At 39.5% G+C, this 16910-nt stretch overlaps 1 protein-coding gene across 5 annotated transcripts in view; it reads right to left on the bottom strand.

The window, feature by feature from the left end:
• The window catches only part of LOC144018082 (A-kinase anchor protein 13), an 89814-nt gene that overhangs the window by 13194 nt on the left and 59710 nt on the right, over positions 1 to 16910 (bottom strand). For 3 of the 5 annotated variants that reach the window (XM_077520216.1, XM_077520215.1, XM_077520218.1), the window contains 14 exons: positions 15977 to 16151; positions 15785 to 15887; positions 15418 to 15546; positions 12504 to 12546; positions 12319 to 12433; positions 7869 to 8031; positions 4873 to 4940; positions 4683 to 4752; positions 3487 to 3637; positions 3249 to 3385; positions 2998 to 3144; positions 1430 to 1686; positions 884 to 1009; positions 47 to 164 (listed from right to left, as the gene is read on the bottom strand). In XM_077520216.1, coding sequence (XP_077376342.1) covers positions 47 to 164; positions 884 to 1009; positions 1430 to 1686; positions 2998 to 3144; positions 3249 to 3385; positions 3487 to 3637; positions 4683 to 4752; positions 4873 to 4940; positions 7869 to 8031; positions 12319 to 12433; positions 12504 to 12546; positions 15418 to 15546; positions 15785 to 15887; positions 15977 to 16151 — 1802 coding nt within the window. The remainder of the gene's footprint in view (positions 1 to 46; positions 165 to 883; positions 1010 to 1429; positions 1687 to 2997; positions 3145 to 3248; positions 3386 to 3486; positions 3638 to 4682; positions 4753 to 4872; positions 4941 to 7868; positions 8032 to 12318; positions 12434 to 12503; positions 12547 to 15417; positions 15547 to 15784; positions 15888 to 15976; positions 16152 to 16910) is intronic. The other 2 variants (XM_077520217.1, XM_077520219.1) reach the window with 2 other exon arrangements.

Here is a 16910-nt window from a genome sequence, read left to right as displayed (position 1 = left end):
GGTACTCGCTGAGCTCAAGTGTTGCCAGTCACAGCAATCGTCTGACCTTTTGTGTGCTGCAGAATCCTCTGAATCAGCACAGGGTACTTGGTTATCCTCTGGGTCACCAGCAGGATGCATTCCGGGATGCCCAGGCGCCGAACAATGCTGCTGCTCATCTTTTTCTGATGGAAGAAAAATAAATAAATAAATAAATAAATAAACATAACCAACTACAAATGCTAAAATTCACTCAATTTCGTCAACAAAAAGTAAACAAAAATAATTTTGTCAACACACATTTTTCACCAGAGTAAAACTCGACTAGGGTTAGGGTTCGACCACTGTAATTGTGTGTCAAGTTGTTGTTTTTTCATCAAAAAGATGAGAAATTTTTATGTGAAATAGTTTTAGATCAGAAAAGGTTCAATATAATCTGCTGACAAAAAAAAAATATACATGGGTAAGATCCTGACTTAAAACGTTGACAGTTTTTGTTTGACTAAAACTAGACGAATAAAATTATGTTTTCTTGGACTAAAAGATTTATAGTCGACTAAAATTGGACTAAATAAAAGTGGTATGAGGTTGACTAACTGTGATAAAAAACAAAACAAAAAGCAACTAACTAGCATGACTGAAAGTGGACTAAAACTGAGACAAAATTTAAAAATGGCAGACAAAATTAACACTAGGTTGCATCTGTTAGAAATAAAAATAAAAATAAAAAATCAACCTCAAAAGTGAGTGAAAATGTCAATGCACAAAATAATCTCAAAAACCCGTGCCAGAAATTTATCAACGGCAAGTTGACCATTTTGGTTCGAAGCAGCCCCTTTGGGTGAATTCCAACTTTGGCAAACTGCTACAAAGGAAAAAAGAAGCGTGAGATGGAGCGACGTACTTTGATGAAGGCCTTGAAGCGTTTGTCTTTGGTCAGAAGGTCCTTGTACAGGTTGACGGCCTCGTTGTGGCGGCTGCAGAATCTCCCGTAGATCCTCTTCATGCTTTCGCTGTTGCATCCCGAGAACTTCAAGAGACACGGACAAGTAAGCATATAGAGTGCGCACAAAATGACACAACACTTTTCCCCTCCCACAGCATTGCTTTAGTAACCGCTTATTTATGTTTGAAAGTCTTTTCTTGTAAATGCAATTTTCACTTTCATAAATTTTCTTCTGATTACCTCCCCCATTTTATCAGCTCTTCAGTATGTATTCTTTGGAACACAATGTTAGTGGGTCAATGTGCTGCACAAAAGAACAAAAACGAAGCCAGTGGCTTATTTTTAGAATTTTCTGTTGTTTTCTCATAACCTCACTATTTTGGCATTTCAACTTAAGTTCTACTGTTTTGGTGAGCATGTTAACTATGACATGACGGCACGATGTGAACAAGCGTGCCAATGACACGAGGGGACAACATTTGAGGACGTCCGTACTCCTCTCACCTGGCTGAGGAGGATGTCGCCTATCCGCTGGACGACCACGCCTCTCTCCGAGCGGCCGCCGTCCGCCTGGCTCTCGCGTTTCCTCTCCAGCAGGCGCAGGAGGAGCCGCATGTGCAGCTCCAGCAGCTCGTCCAGGGCGGGGAAGAGGCGCTCCAGGGTCTGCGGCTCCAGTTGCACTTCCTTTTGCAGGCCCTTGCTGTACACCTCCGACATGATGCGCAGCGTGCGGATGTGGTGCATCTCTGTCTGCATCAGCTCTGCGGTGTCGTAGATTAGATAACGTCATAAATCTGCCAGTTGCTCATCCCTGGTTTAGGGCTTCCATAACTTTTGAAGCCTGCATGTGAGCCTTGTGAGGATAAGCGGTTCAGATAATGGATGGATAGATGTTTTAGGCATTAGCCAATAAGGCCAAATGACAATTAAACACAATCTGTCTGTTTTTGTCCCAATTTTGCACCTTCCTAACTAATGCTGCATTCGAGGATGGTCGGAAGTCGGATATATCCGAGTTGTTTTTCCCAGTTCTAACCTGAAAGCGTTCGAGGCGAAAGTAAACAACCAAAATGGTGGATAGTGGTAAATTGATTTTTTTTATTTTGGTTCTTAAAATTCATTTTAACCTCCAGAAAACTTACCTGCTCGTAATTTTGCTTCATTTATTGTTTTAATATTATTTCATAAGCATTCCAAACAGTAGTTGACGGTATAATTTCAGGCAGGGAGATAGCGGCATATGTTGTGTTACGTCAAGTTTATGTTGAATATTTATGAATGAAGAAAGATATCTAGTTTTTTTAAAATTGTTTTACCATTCAGGGTCTGTGTTTCCAAACGAGTCACCATTGTAGAGTTGACTGACGTCCCATTGTAGTCTGACGGTGAAGTCGGGGTCCTTTTTATTTTCCGACTTCGCAAGTGGAATTTCCGAGTTCAAGGGGGCATTCCCGTACACAGTCCGACTTCCAACCATCCTCTAATGCAGCATTAGGACATGAAACACCTGATAATCTGAAGTTTTTTGAGATTCTTATAAATGGTCAATATGTCTGAGGTAGGTTAAAAGTGGATTTGTCCCAATAATAGGGTCCAAAGCAAGTCGGGGCCGACCATTTTAAATGACAATCAAAGACGAAGAAGATATCTATAATACATAGAGTAATTCCAGACTAAGAAATATCAATTTTGTTGAATTTGTAAGCGATCTGAATGTGATTACGTTATTTTTAAAGCTAATGAATTCCTTAAATTTGGTAACATCACGGACTTTAAAAAAAAAAACGAAGCATAAGCTCGATGATTGAAAACGAAAAATCAGACGTGCAGTGATTCAGTTTTGTCATTTTACCTTTTTCATGCCTTTTGTTTTTTTCATATTTGAGGTTAAAAAATCGTAAGCAGGAAAAAAAAAAAAAAAGACAAGCAGGACGTGAGGAGGCTGTACAATTTGGAGCTGATCCATATTAGGATTGTAGAACAGGTAAGCAAGACATTTGGAGATGCTTCTAGCAGCTTCATCAATTCATATCGTTTGTATGTGCGTGAGAGGTGGGGTGGCATATATGTACCGTAGATAACGTCCTGCCTCTTGACCAGGTTGCGGTCCAGCCGCTGCAGGTACTGCTGCTCCACGCCTAAACTCCACGAGTCGGCCTCCATTTCTTTGGCCTCGCACTCGAACTCGCCCATCAGCTGGCTGTCCATCATCTCCGTCCCTGCGACGGGCGCCAGCAAAACTGCCAGTTTACCATGTTTCTTTGTTTTGTTTTTTTGATGTCTCTTAAACGCGAGGCGTCCTAATGGGTCTTCATTTATTTACATGGTTGCGATGGTGTGTAATGACCTTCATCAGTGAGTGATTCCATAGACTCGGTGACCTGGTTCGTCCTGTTGAGCGAGTCAGTGGACTGGGAAAGGTAGCGCAGGCCCTTGATGGGAATCTCATCAAACACTGGACTACACGGACAAACACGCACTCAAGTCAATGAATGTACTGTACTGTAACTGTATATTGTCAACGGATGCAGTCAATGCGGAAAATCGTTGCGCCCACTCACCCAGCAATGTTGCTAATGGACAGACTTTTCGACAGGTTGTTGCCGTGGAACGGCATGAGGCTGGTGTGGCGGCGCGACTGCGGCATGGTCAGAGACGTGTGGTCCTCCGGGGACAAGATGGCCGACCAGGGCCGTTCTCTCGTCCCACAGGCTGGACAGGAAGAGAAGCAAATTGGTCACATTAGTGCCTAAAAAAACATCACAAAGGGATCTCGAAGGAATCCCAGACGAGCTCCTTTAACGTTAGTGGTTTTGAGATGATAAGAATGCAACAGATCCTCCTCATGAATATCTCAGATTATGAAGACCCCGTAGTTTTTATACCGCTAATGATTCATACACTTTGAGTACTTAATTCATACACTCGCAGCCATTTTCACTCCCGGCTGTTTTACTGGATTTTGACTGATTTTGCAAGGCCCACAGAATATTGTGTCCTATTGCTATAAAACATGGAATATACCAAAAGAAAGATTAAAGTCTCTTCTTTCATCAAGAAAAAAAAGGGGACACAAAACATTTAAAATAAAACGTATTTATACGTTTTTGGGAGCAAAGGAGTGACTTATGTCATCTAAACTTGTTATTAAAAAAATAGTTATTGATGCCAAAAGAATATATTCAAAACTACCAATACAAAAGAGGTAGAATAAAAAGGTAAAATTCAAACCGAAAATAAAGTTAAAAAGGAAACAAAAAAATGAAAAGTACAAAGTCAAAACAGTTAAAAAAATTCCCCACTACGGTAATTAAATTAGGAAACAATAAAAAAAAAAAAAAAAGTGCCCAAAATATACAAAATCTAAAGTACAACAAAATGTATTTAAAACATTTATATAATAGAAATAGTTTTTAAAAGGTAAAACTGCAATAGAAACAAAAAAAGAAAAAATGCAATTAAAAAAAAAAGAAAAGTTGTCACGTAAAAAAAATAAATATTTAAAACAATATCAAACAAAACAAAAATTGACATAAAAATTACAACCAAAAACTTTTTGGAAAAACACTTTTGACTGTTAAAAATGAACGCTATTGTTGGCGTTCTGTTGTCCACCTGCACTGCACTAAACTGGAAGCCGTTTCGACTGCTTCTGCTGACCTCTTTCACATGTTGACATTGGACTCGGTGGCGTGTGTACCCAACGTCGCTGTACACGACCGCACGTTTGAAACCGTGTCTGATGCTCGCGACTCACGTTTGTTCCTCATGGTGACACCGGGGAAGGAGCTGCAATCTGGCACTGTGTTAAACTGCTGCCTGGGCAACTGGCCAGCGTGAAAAAGGACCAGCGAGAGAAAGAGTGAGCGTGAGAGTGAGAGAACAGAGGCAACGTCACTATTGACCCACGGCACAACATGCAAACGCTATCGGTGGAGCTTCTTTACCTTCATCTTCACCTTGGCACAAACGGCCAGGCCGTCCCTGCAGCCCTTGTGCACGCAGGCGTTGCAGTCTGGGGGGAGAAAAAAAAAAGAAAAAAAGAAGTTGGTGGAAGAAAAAAAAAAAAAAAGGTGTGGTGGCTGGAAAACTGGCCCGCTAATGAAAAGCAGATTGCGGCGTGTGATGCAACACTGGGTAATACTGAGGGGGGGAAATCTAAGATGGCTGACAAACACATTAGCCATTGCTATGCATGGGAAAGTTTCTCAGTCATCGGGAGATTGCCAATGTGCACTTTGGTCTACAGTTTGGACAAACATACTCTTGTTTCCAATGGAGACTCATACATCATCTCGCTCTCTCTCTAACCCTACTATTATAAAATACTAAAAAGGTGCACTTCGAGAAGGTTGACTGTTTCAATTTGAATCCCATTTATTTTTATATGTAACTGTATACCGATTATGTCAATTCCAAATAATATAAGAGCTGTTTTGGTGCTACATTTTGAGCATGTATTTCCTTGTCGATTGTTTGCTTAATTGACTTAGATCATCACCCATAGAAAAAAAAGAAAAAAAAAAGGAGTTGTTTTGTAGAAAGCCGTTTGTCAGATTGCAGCAATATTCACCAATATTATATTGCAATATACAGTAATATACCTATAAAACTTTTAAACAAGTAATTTGTATAATTCATAATGTTCATTGCGGTCTATCAAAGCTCCCATTTGAGAAAAATCGGACCTCTGACTGTGCGCTTGGTAAAATGTAAAAATAAATCCCCCCCCAACAAAAGCTAACCTTTGTTTTTTTTTTAAATATCATCTTCCGCGTGAAAGTGCACGCTTCCTACTTTTAGAATGATGTCAGTGCAAGTGCTCATCTGAGTCAAAGTGAAAGAAAGCGTTACGCATTTCTTTTTCTTTCTTTTTATTGTATTATGGATGTTTTAATTGTTCATTTGAATGTACGAAAGGTGCTATATAAATAAAGTTTGATTGATTGTGTTTAATGCACTTTACATGTTTATTAGTCTTTATCTATATTTGACTTTATCTGTGTTTTAATTGTATTTTAGTATTTTTATTTGTTTATCCATCCATTTTCTTGACCGCTTATTCCTCACAAGGGTCGCGGGGGCTGCTGGCACCTATCTCAGCTGGCTCTGGGCAGTAGGCGGGGGACACCCTGGACTGGTTGCCAACCAATCGCAGGGCACAAAGGGACGAACAACCATCCACACTCACACGCACACCTAGGGACAATTCGGAGCGCCCAATTAACCTGTCATGCATGTCTTTGGAATGTGGGAGGAGACCGGAGTACCCGGAGAAGACCCACGCGGGCACGGGGAGAACATGCAAACTCCACCCAGGAAGGCCGGAGCCCGGACTCGAACCGGAGACTTTATTTGTTTATATTTGTTGTATTTCTTTTGTATTTAGTATGTATGTTTGTTTTTATTTAAAACATTTTATTTATATTTGTCTTGCATTATTAAACATATTTATTTCAGGCTTTAGTGTTACTTTTAATTTATTGCGTATTGCATTTTTTTTTTATGTATATGCGTTTTTTTCCGTACATTTACATTTTCGTTGTAGTATTTTCCCATTTTCATGTTTTTATTTCTTTTTGTATATTAATATCTTGTTTTAATTTGAGTTTTTAATGTCATTAACATAATATTTATTTATTTTTTGTGTTATTTTTAACGTTATTTTTGCTTCATCTTTTTTTTTTACATTTGTAATTGTTTTTATTGGCATGCATTCTATTTGATTTTTTTTGTTTTTTTTTACCATTTTTTTGTATTGTTCACCTTGCAGATTATGCAACACAGCCTACTATTTGCTTGGGAGTCCCACGGCCGTTCTCTCCTCTTAAACGCTTTTACGAGGACTTTTTATGACATCTCGCGGAGGCAGGCCCCGCCGCACATTGCCTCAAGCTCACACAAAAGAGTGACTGTGCGAATGGCTGAATATCTTCCAACCCGGCATCTGCCTGGAAACACCCTCAGAAGCGACGAGAAGCACAATGACGGGACATATGAGCAGAAAGCTGCTTTCTGTTTTTTTTTTTTTTTTTAAGACTGTTGCGCCAAAATCTTGCGCAAGCAATGACATCCTCTTTCTTGCTTTTTCCTTGCCGCGCTGATCTCTTTAGTCGCATAAGCCAGACTTGTGATTGATTCTGCAGCTGTTTTTGGACACTAAAAGTGAATATGGTGCTATTGACGAGTTCATTATGAGAGGTTGATTCTTGCATGACGAATTCATTTTGGCTTAAACTTTAAATTAAATACACTCCAAAAAAATGTTTTGTGTATTTATAGTTTTAGCACAAAAAAGCCCATATACAGTTAAAAAAAAAAGTTAAAAAAAATCTTTAACATTAAGAAAATACCTAAACAAAATAAAATAAAAAAACAAACATAAAAAGTAAAGCAGATAAAATATAAAATATAAATGACTAATAAAAATAATAATAGATCAATGCGACAAAAACATCTAAATAAATACAATTATATAGCAGATAAAATTGAATTTTTTTTTAAAAAGGACAAAAATTACAAATCTATTTTTAAAAATCACAAAATAAACAGAACAAAAATATTGTAAATACATACATTCAAATAAACATAGAAATACAAATTAATTAAAAAAAATCATAATAAAATACAATTTAAAAGATCCAGGCTAACATTACAAAACAAAAAACAAAAAACATCCAGCGGACATCTCAGAAGATGAGAGGAAGGTATGCAAACTCTGCCTGTATTAATACAATAATGTTTTTAGATAAGGATTCTATCAATGTATTTTTCCAACATGCTTATGATAGTAATCAGCTCCATGTATGATGCATTGCAACTTTAACTCCACTGTCCTAAAATGTGAGCGCCATTTTAACTACTGTTGCGTGGGACCTCATTACATTGTGCAGGGGAAAGACACAAACAAAACACACAACGGAGGTCATGTGATGTTACTTACACGTGCACTGGAAGAGCTCCTTGCTACTGAGGGCCTTATTACACTGGGAGCAGTGGGAGCACGGCGCCGCTTGGCCGGAGCCCATGGCGGCAAAGTGATGCCCGTTGACTGCCTTCTTCTCTTTCTCTTTGGCATCCTTCTCCTTTTTATCCCTCTCCTTTTCCTGTACAGGTTGAACACATCAGCACAAACAAAAATATTGACTTGGGAGTGTGAAAGCAGGGCAAAAAAAAAAAAAGAAAAAAAAAAAAAACACGCCTCGATGCTTGGAAATTCCTCGTCGGACTCCAGCTGAGCGGCGTTATTACTGGCCTGACGGGGGGGCCTGGAATATTACGCGGCCCATTATTTACGCTAACGACTAATTGCCTCATTAGATGAAATAGTGCATCTTGTTGAGCTCACTTTGGGTGTTTTTCACAATCAAAACGCAACACGGGCTTGACCCTGAGTGCTGTCTGCAAGAAGAGCAAGACTGCAGAATATAGGAGGAAGGAAGCACCTGATGCACATTTCCTCTTTTCTCTTTACTATACCAGCTGCGAGACTATACGAACAAAAGTAGCGTACTAGATAGCACTTTACAACTCGACAAAGTGGAATTTCTGCAGAAATTCCGTGGGAATGCTGAAAGCTGAATGCTACTAAAATATTTCCCAAAGCGAGACTTGAACCAACGCACTTGCATGTCTCCGTGTCGCATATGAGCCAACTTGGCTTTATATGTACATTCATTTTAGATGAATGGAAAAATGGAACTAATGATATCCAATGGAGAAATGCAAACAAATAAAATAAAATTCAGGCAATAGCGCCACCGAGGCGTGCAGTACCCGCCATTCATTTAAATGGAAAAGTGCAACTAAGATAGTTGTAATCAACATCACTTAGCATGTTTGCCATGGATACATTTGCAATGTACAGTCGGAGGTGGGATTCGAACCCGTGACCTCCTGGTTACTGGACATTGCATTTTACCAAGTGCGCCACTGAGGAGTATCACAAAGCTGGTAATGATGAGAAGTTGTATGTATGGAAGTGGGCGTGGAAAGTGGGACAGAAAAAGTTTAAATGTCAGTTCCATTGAAAATGAATGGGAGAAAAGTTGATATTTAACATTAAATTGAATATTGTAAGTACTGTGAAATCAGACGATATATTCCCAAGATGGCGTGAATTTTTGAAGCAAGCTGAAATTTGAACGGTGTAAATCGGAAGTATTATGTGGGAGGTATTACACTGCCAAAAAAAAAAAAAATGTGGAAAATAAAAAGCCGAATAATATATGCTTTTAGCATTCCCACAATTACAAAGCGTTACAGCTGCGAGCATGGATGGAGCGGGCCAATACTTGAAATGGTTATCAAACCTTAATGCCATGCTCCGACCACATTAGATGCCATCGGTTAAAACTCTGGAACTTTGTTCGGCTTAGCTGATCATATAATTGGCTGAGAAAGTCACCATGGCTGTGGTTATGATGTTAAATAGCCTCACTGTTACATAATGGTGAGGCAAAAGTGCAGAAAGGAACAATTTAAAAAATAGGTAGTTAACTAAAGATTTACTTGGTTGTGTAAATTCACAAAGTATGCACATACAAATTCCCATAATATGGCCCCTTTAAGTGAAAAGACTGTCGTCAATAGTTAAGAATGACACGGTGTAACATGACTCTGACTCCTCCCGGGAAGTGTGACAGCTGACAGAGACGTTCCGTCTGGGAATGAAGTTTTTCCCGACCTTTCCAGCATTGGGCACAGACAGAGCAATGACGTCACCCCATGAGCCGTTTGGTCATCGCAATTCCGGCAAAGTGTTTTGCCGAGAAGAACAAGAGGTCCCTCTTCTCACGGCTTGACGTTCACGTCGCATCCGCCCAAACCCAAAAGGAAACGAAGGCAGCAGACTTTCCAAAAGATCAGGTTAGCAAGGCAACGGCACCAGGCACAAATCCCAGAAGGAGAAACATACGGTGGAAAATCAAAATCTAGAAACGGAGACCAATTTTTTTTAGGAAACGCACAGCCTTTACAGTTGCACAAAAACTCAAGTGTGACCTCAAGGGAACGTCAAAAGAATTCATTCTATACACAGAAGCTTTGCAAGCGACGACAACCAGAGAACAGGAACTGTACATTTTTAAAATGTGAAGAGACTTGCCTCCCAGGCCGTAATCCTGCTTTTTGACACTTATACGGCAGTGAATAATAATAATAATAATAATAATAATGAAAACAAAATGAAACACTTTCTTCGAATCTTGAGAAGTTTTACGACCCTTCTTTCTCCAAAAAGCCTCGCCTGCCTGTCAGATCGTTACCGCCACTCCTCTGCTAGCATGGCACTGCTAATAATCAACATTTTATTTACCCCACATGATTGTTAAGTGTCCATAGGTCCATTGAAATGTGCTAAGATAAATATAAGCTATTAATAATATTGCTCAGAGATCCTTCCTCTGCACTACAACACCTCCAAACATCAAACGGTGATTCATTTTACTTCATTTTACTTTTAAGATTCAGTAATTAACTTCTTTAAAAACTTTTGTAACAGATAAAAATTCTAAAAAAAACCAAAACGAAAAAGAACTACTCATGACACAGCAAGCCTGCATCTCCACTTCCTTAAATACACTCACAGGTCAATAAAAGGCTTAACTTCTGTTTACATTTGTATGACGGATGTGAATATTAACTACTTCTATGCATGAAATCGAATACCTTCAGACATCAAGATACTAAAATGTTACTCAAAACATTGCCTGTAGGCTTTGATGTCGGCAACATCATTTCGGTTTACATTATTTTCGACTCTTTTGAAGGTCTGACGGTGTCGAAACGTGCACTTCCTGCCGCAACCACTCGCCAACAATGAGACACGGCAACAAGTCTCTACTACGTCTGATAATTGACTGTAGCTTTTCCCACCTCAGGCGTTGTCGAGAAGCAGAGAAAAACCAAAAAGAGCACATCAACAACACTTTTAACAACCCGAAAGCTACGTTCAAGTCATCACTGCAAAGACTATCAAGATCAGACGCTCAGAACCTGATACCATGGACCCGGTTCTCTCCCTACCTGGTGCCAGCCCTTCCACCTCCTCAGCGAGAAGCCATGGCTCCGCATCAGCCTCCTGCATGACATCGCTGAGTGGCGACGGTGGCTACAAGCAGCAGCGGCGGCGGCGAGACGCCATTGAGCCGAGTGGCAAAGAGGAAGTGAGCGAGGCCGACACTTCTGCAATGAGCCTTTCGGTGTTGATGCTCTGACGACACCGCTGCAGTAACAAGCCGTTTTGAACATGGCAGCTTGGAGGCCTCGTGGGCCGGCCTGAGCACTTTCGAAATGACATGACTGAGGTAACGTGTGAAAAGATGGTCAAAAAAAACTCCAGCCATTTTCCTGCTTCACCCACTGTGATGACTACCATTCAGCCATTCATTTCTATAGATTGCCCTCCATTAGAATGGCGGGGGAACCTGGAGCCTATCCCGGCTGACATTTGGTAATAGAAGCTCAATTTGATGCACCCTAAAGTGGTTGCTAGTCAGTCGCAGGGCGTGTTGACATTCCACCGATGGATTAATCAGTCTTCCATCAAAGTTTTGTTTTGTTTTGTTTTGTTTTTATGTCAGAGGAAGCAAGAAAAAGCATAAACTCCACAACAGTGATAATTTCGTTGACGAAATATTTTCACGACGACATTCATTTTGGCTTAAACTTTAAATTAAATACATTTTCTTAAACTACTAAAATAAACCAAAAAAACCCCATGTACAATTAAAAACAAAAAAAAAGTGAAAAACATCTTTAAAAATAAGAAAATACCTATACAAAAATAAATATAAAAAAAGCACATAAAAAGTAAAGCACATAAAATACAAAATACAAATGACTAATACAAAATAAATACAAAATAAATAGATCAATGCAACAAAAACATTTAAATAGCAAAAATAAATTTGAAAAAAAAACTTTAAAAAGGACAAAAATAAAAGAGATCCATTAAAAAAAATAAAAAAAATAAACAATCATATTGCAAATAAATAAATTCAAAGGAATGAAAATAGAAATAAAAAAAATAAAAAAATCATAATAAAATACAATTTAAAATTATGCTTTATTTCCGTCGACTAAAATTGGATTAAAACTAAATTACAATCAGATGACTACATTAAGGCTAAAACTTTAATTAATTTTAGTCAAAAGACTAACTAAAACAAAATTAAAATTTCTTGTCAAAATTAACACTGCTCCACAAAGGAAGGCAGGATCTGGGATTCAAACATCCCATAAGTTCAGGAAGAATGATTTTCGACATGCTAAGCACTATATCACTGTGCTGCCTGTGGCGAACAAACCGTAAAAAGCAAAACTGCAAGGGATTTGATTGATGAGGAGAATTTAGAGAAGGATGACACAAAAACTCTGGTGGGTGGCCTCACCTTTGTCTTCTTGTACATTTTGTTCTTGAGGTAGCTGAAGGTGCGGCTAACTTTGGTGGCGCCCTTGCCCGCCTCGGCGTCGCTGCGTAGCGGCCCGGGCTCCTCCTCCGATATGCTACGTTCACAAAAAAAACGCATCAGAATGGACCGTATGTAATCACGGTAGCGTTTAGAGCTGCGCTGACCTGTATGCGAGCGATCCGGACGTGCTGGAGAAGGATCTCATACCTGCAAAAAAATAAATAAATACATAAATAAATAAGAGTTCATCTAAAAATGTGATCACTTATCACTGGATATCTGCTCTACTGAAACAAAAAAATAGGACAGGTGGTGATCAAACCTACAGGTAAGGAAATGGGAGAGAGAGCGAGACAACCATTGGAGCCAGTTAACACATGAAGCCGGCTACATTTGGCTGCACTCCCCCCCGCACTGGCACACTTGGAAGTGGCAGCTTGGTCGTACACATGACCATCAAGACATGTATGAGCGTACAAATTCGACCTGGCACACAATTACTGCAATGGGATCGTTCCTTGCCAGTTCTTCATAACTGCTAACTTGCCAACAGTAATAAAAAGACTAAAATAAGCCGTTCAGTCAAAAAAGGTCCGCTACAAAAAAAAGAAAGAAAAGAAAAAAAAAAAACATACGAAAACAGAAACAGAAGCATTCCACAGAATAAAAAAACAAAACAAAAACTCCAGAGCCAGAAATAGTTCTCCTGCCTGGTCAAAGTTTAAGGAGTCCTGGCACCAAAAAACAGGGTAGGAAATGGAATAAACCATGTCCTAGCTTCCCCTGAGCGCCTGTGTTAAATACTTGTAAGCGAGATGTTTAACCTTGGAAGTCGCAGTCGGGGGGGCGGAGGCCAAAACAAAAGCACTGTCACTTGCTCAGTGGCCAAAAGCTGACACCAGAAGACGCCGTTTAGGCTCGCTGCCATTAAGAGCTGATAAATAAATTTTAAAAAAAAGCCAACGGCACACTATTTACACAGAATCGGTAAGATATGTTGATGTTCTCTTTGTTTTATTGCCAAAGCAAAGACAAGATACAGCGTTTCACCTATTTACCGTACCTTGCCAAAGTGTAAGCAACGCCATGTTTTTTCGTCCGTTCGTTATTTCCTTGCCAAATATTGGCACACTGACAATTATTATATTTTTGCCTTTAAACCACGCCAAAATGGATGTGAAACTTCACAAACAAGATGTGATTTAACTGCAGACTTTAATTTCAAAGTGTAACATCCAAACCAGGTGTTGGAAATTACAACAGTTTAAGTCTCCCACATTTTAAGGCATCGCAAGTAATGAGACAAATTAACAATCATAACTAAAAACGTTCACTTTTTTAATACCTGATTGCAAAGTCAATTGCAGCCTGAATTCTGCAACGCATCGACGTCACCAGATGCTATGATTTCATCTTCAATAACGCTACGTTTGTCAGGGGCCACATCAAAGTCAATAAAAACAAGGAAAGCAGCTTCATTTGGCAGACACGCATGCCCACACCATAGCACGGTACATTTGCGGGTTTTGTTATCTTGCCAAACCAAAGTGAGCGCACCGTGCGTTGCTCCGTCTGTTTATCTTGCCAAAGCGAAGGCAAGATATGTATGTTGCTTCGTTTGTTTGGTGTCTTGACAAAGTGAGGCAAAACACGTTGCTTTGTCTGTTAGCTACCTTGTCAAACAAAAGCAAAGACGAGATATTGTATGGTGCTTTGTCTGGTTATTTGTCGGCCTGTTATCTTGCCAGGTAGCAGAAGCACGTTGCGCAACAAGGTCAAGTAAAGTCATGATGTTTTTGTTTACCGTATTTAACCCTTAACTCATTCAGGCTGCAATGGATGCCAAATGGGCAACAATTTACACTTACAGTATGCTGAAAAATGTTAAATATATTATTTTACTTGAGTCTTTTTATGTCAGGTGTCAATCAAAATCCAACCTGGCAATCTTTGGAGAACTCAAGATGACAATCTAGCTGAGCTCCACAAAAAAGCAGTTAATTTCCAGTCAGCATAAAGCATGAGGTGCCTTTTTTTTTTTTTTTAAAGCTGAAATTCATAATTCATTTCTCCATGTATATTTGATCTCTCTCTCTGCCTCAGCCGATCTCGCCTGGACGCTGGTACACTTTGGTGCACGGGGACTTCTTCAACGTAGTCCCATGTCATGTCAAGTGACAAAAGGATGATTATTTTCACATGGCAGGCCAAGGGTGGGCAAAGTTGTGCTTCAAGGGTCACAATTCTTTCTTTCTTTCTTTCTTTTTTAATGGACAGATGATGTAAAAAAAAAATGTAAAAAAAAAAAAATAGGGGGTTAAAAAAAAGGTTAAACGTGTGTACATAAAATGTAGTTTAAAAAAAAACTACAATAAACTTGAAATGTGGCACAATTACTAGTAGTACACAGGGTCTCTATTGGTGTGCAAAATAATCACTAATTAAATACAAATAAAATTTTCATTATAAAATATGAACACTAACTAATTAGAATGGCCCTTGTGCGATGCATGTAACCCGTTTAAACTCTCCCCCCCACCCCGAATCAATTTAAGTACTTTTTATTTACTCTTTATGTACACTACAGTATCTACATTTTACTTCTCCGTACACTTCAGTTGTATTTAACACTTACAGTACAATACATGTGCATGTATTCTTTGTTGTTTTTAAATATTTAAGTATAATTTTTACATAATTTTTGTGTGCAATACATTTTAACCGAATCATTATTTAGGTGAAATTGATATTTTGTTATATTTAAGAACAGAGTTAATGTTAAAACTGTAATGGTTAGTCACTTATAGAATTAAAACCTTAAAACCAATGAAATAAAAAAAAAGTTAAATGTACATGTAAAATTGTTCAAACAATAAATAATTGAACAAGATGAATGCAGAGAAATGAATTATATTAACAAAAATGAAATGTAAATGCTAGGTGGGCTGAATTAAAGAACGAAGCATGCCCTAAGCGGCACACGGGCGTGGATTCACAAGGAGCTGCGGGGGTGTCTAAGGGTGACGTCACACATCCCGACGGCCTCGGCTACAGCGTCTAGCGCCTTCAAATACTTACTGAAGTTATCGTCATCATCGTCACTAGTGGACGAATCGCCGTAAAGTGAGTGAGACTTAGATTTAGTGAGGATGGGGGAAAGGCTGAGGGAGAAGGAAATCCGCCTCCTCCGACGCAGACGTCCCACCACTGATGAGGGGGGGGGCAGGTGGGAAAAGAACCAAAGCAAGCACACAGTGACAGATCAACAACAAGCGGCAGATTTTCCATCAACTTGTGGTTAATGACACATTTAGGATGCATTTCTTTAAAAAGCGGTCCCTTGCAAAAAATAAAAAATAAATAAATGCCTTAATTAAACATCACGCTTTTTACAAAACTGCAACTTAGCAATATTTGATTTCCATATTTCCACTCAGCCACTCACCGTCAATGTCTCGGTGGCTGATGGCGAGCATGGACACAGACTTCGTGAGGGGCAGGGTCATCGGGGGGCAGTTGTTCCTCAAGGGACGATAGCGCCTCGATTTCTGTAGCGACAGGAGAATCAAAGGGTATGACGAGTAAAAAAAATAATAATAATAAAGGGGACAAACATGACACGTCGGTGAGCGCCGACCTGCTTTTCCAGGCCGCACGGCGGCCCCGTTTCCTCCTGCTCCTCCGTGAGCGACACGAGGGAGCCGCGTTCATCCACGTCGTGCTGCGTCCTGGACGGTTCGACGATGCGGGGGCCTTGACAGGCCGGGCGCCGGGCCTCCTGTTGGCTGCCGCTTAGGCCCTCCAGGCTGTAGCTGTGCGGACACAGACCAAGAATATTACGGCGTGCTGTCATTTCAGAGTAATTAAGTAGTTAGATTACAGTGTTACTATGTTTGTCTTTGCCTGCAGTGATGGGCAAAAAGTAACAACTTTATCACCAGGTCAAACTGTCTTTTTATAGCCAGATATTAAAACAAGTATGCATAAAAGTAATAATAGAAGTAATACAGATGTAAACATTTGAAAAGAAAGATGACAATAAAAGTATACACAAATGAATACACCCAAAATAAAAATAAACAAACATTATAAAAGTATATTTGTATCTGTTTCCGTTTTGCAGCAATTAGCATTAGAATATAGCTAAGTTTCATCATTATTCACGAACCTGTTGAAAACACTGGCAAAAAGAGCTTGTTGCAACGTGACCCTGGCTGATATCTTATACTTTGCTGCCACCTGCTGGCTGTTTTTTGCAATAACTACCATTGCTTTAAACAACCTTTTCATGTCAGATGCTGTATAAAAGCCTTCTGTATGCTCAAGCTTAAAAAACGTATAAATACATTTTTGGGAGTGCAGAGCCCGATTGGGCGGGACTTACATAGAAATGAGAGCCATCACACGCCACCTGAGGCATTCGAATTGCGGCCACTACTGCATTTGGATGACTTTTGAAATGCGCTAGTGCTTCTACTGATATCAGTCAGCACAAAAGCTAATGCCGATGATTCCAACAGGATTTACAACACAAACAAGGGCCGCTGAATAAGAAAATCCGATGGCGGCAG

The sequence above is a fragment of the Festucalex cinctus genome, chromosome 4 (assembly GCF_051991245.1).
Source record: "Festucalex cinctus isolate MCC-2025b chromosome 4, RoL_Fcin_1.0, whole genome shotgun sequence".
NCBI lineage: Eukaryota > Metazoa > Chordata > Actinopteri > Syngnathiformes > Syngnathidae > Festucalex > Festucalex cinctus.
Note: the sequence above shows the minus strand (reverse complement) of the source record. Positions and strands in the feature narration are given on the sequence as shown.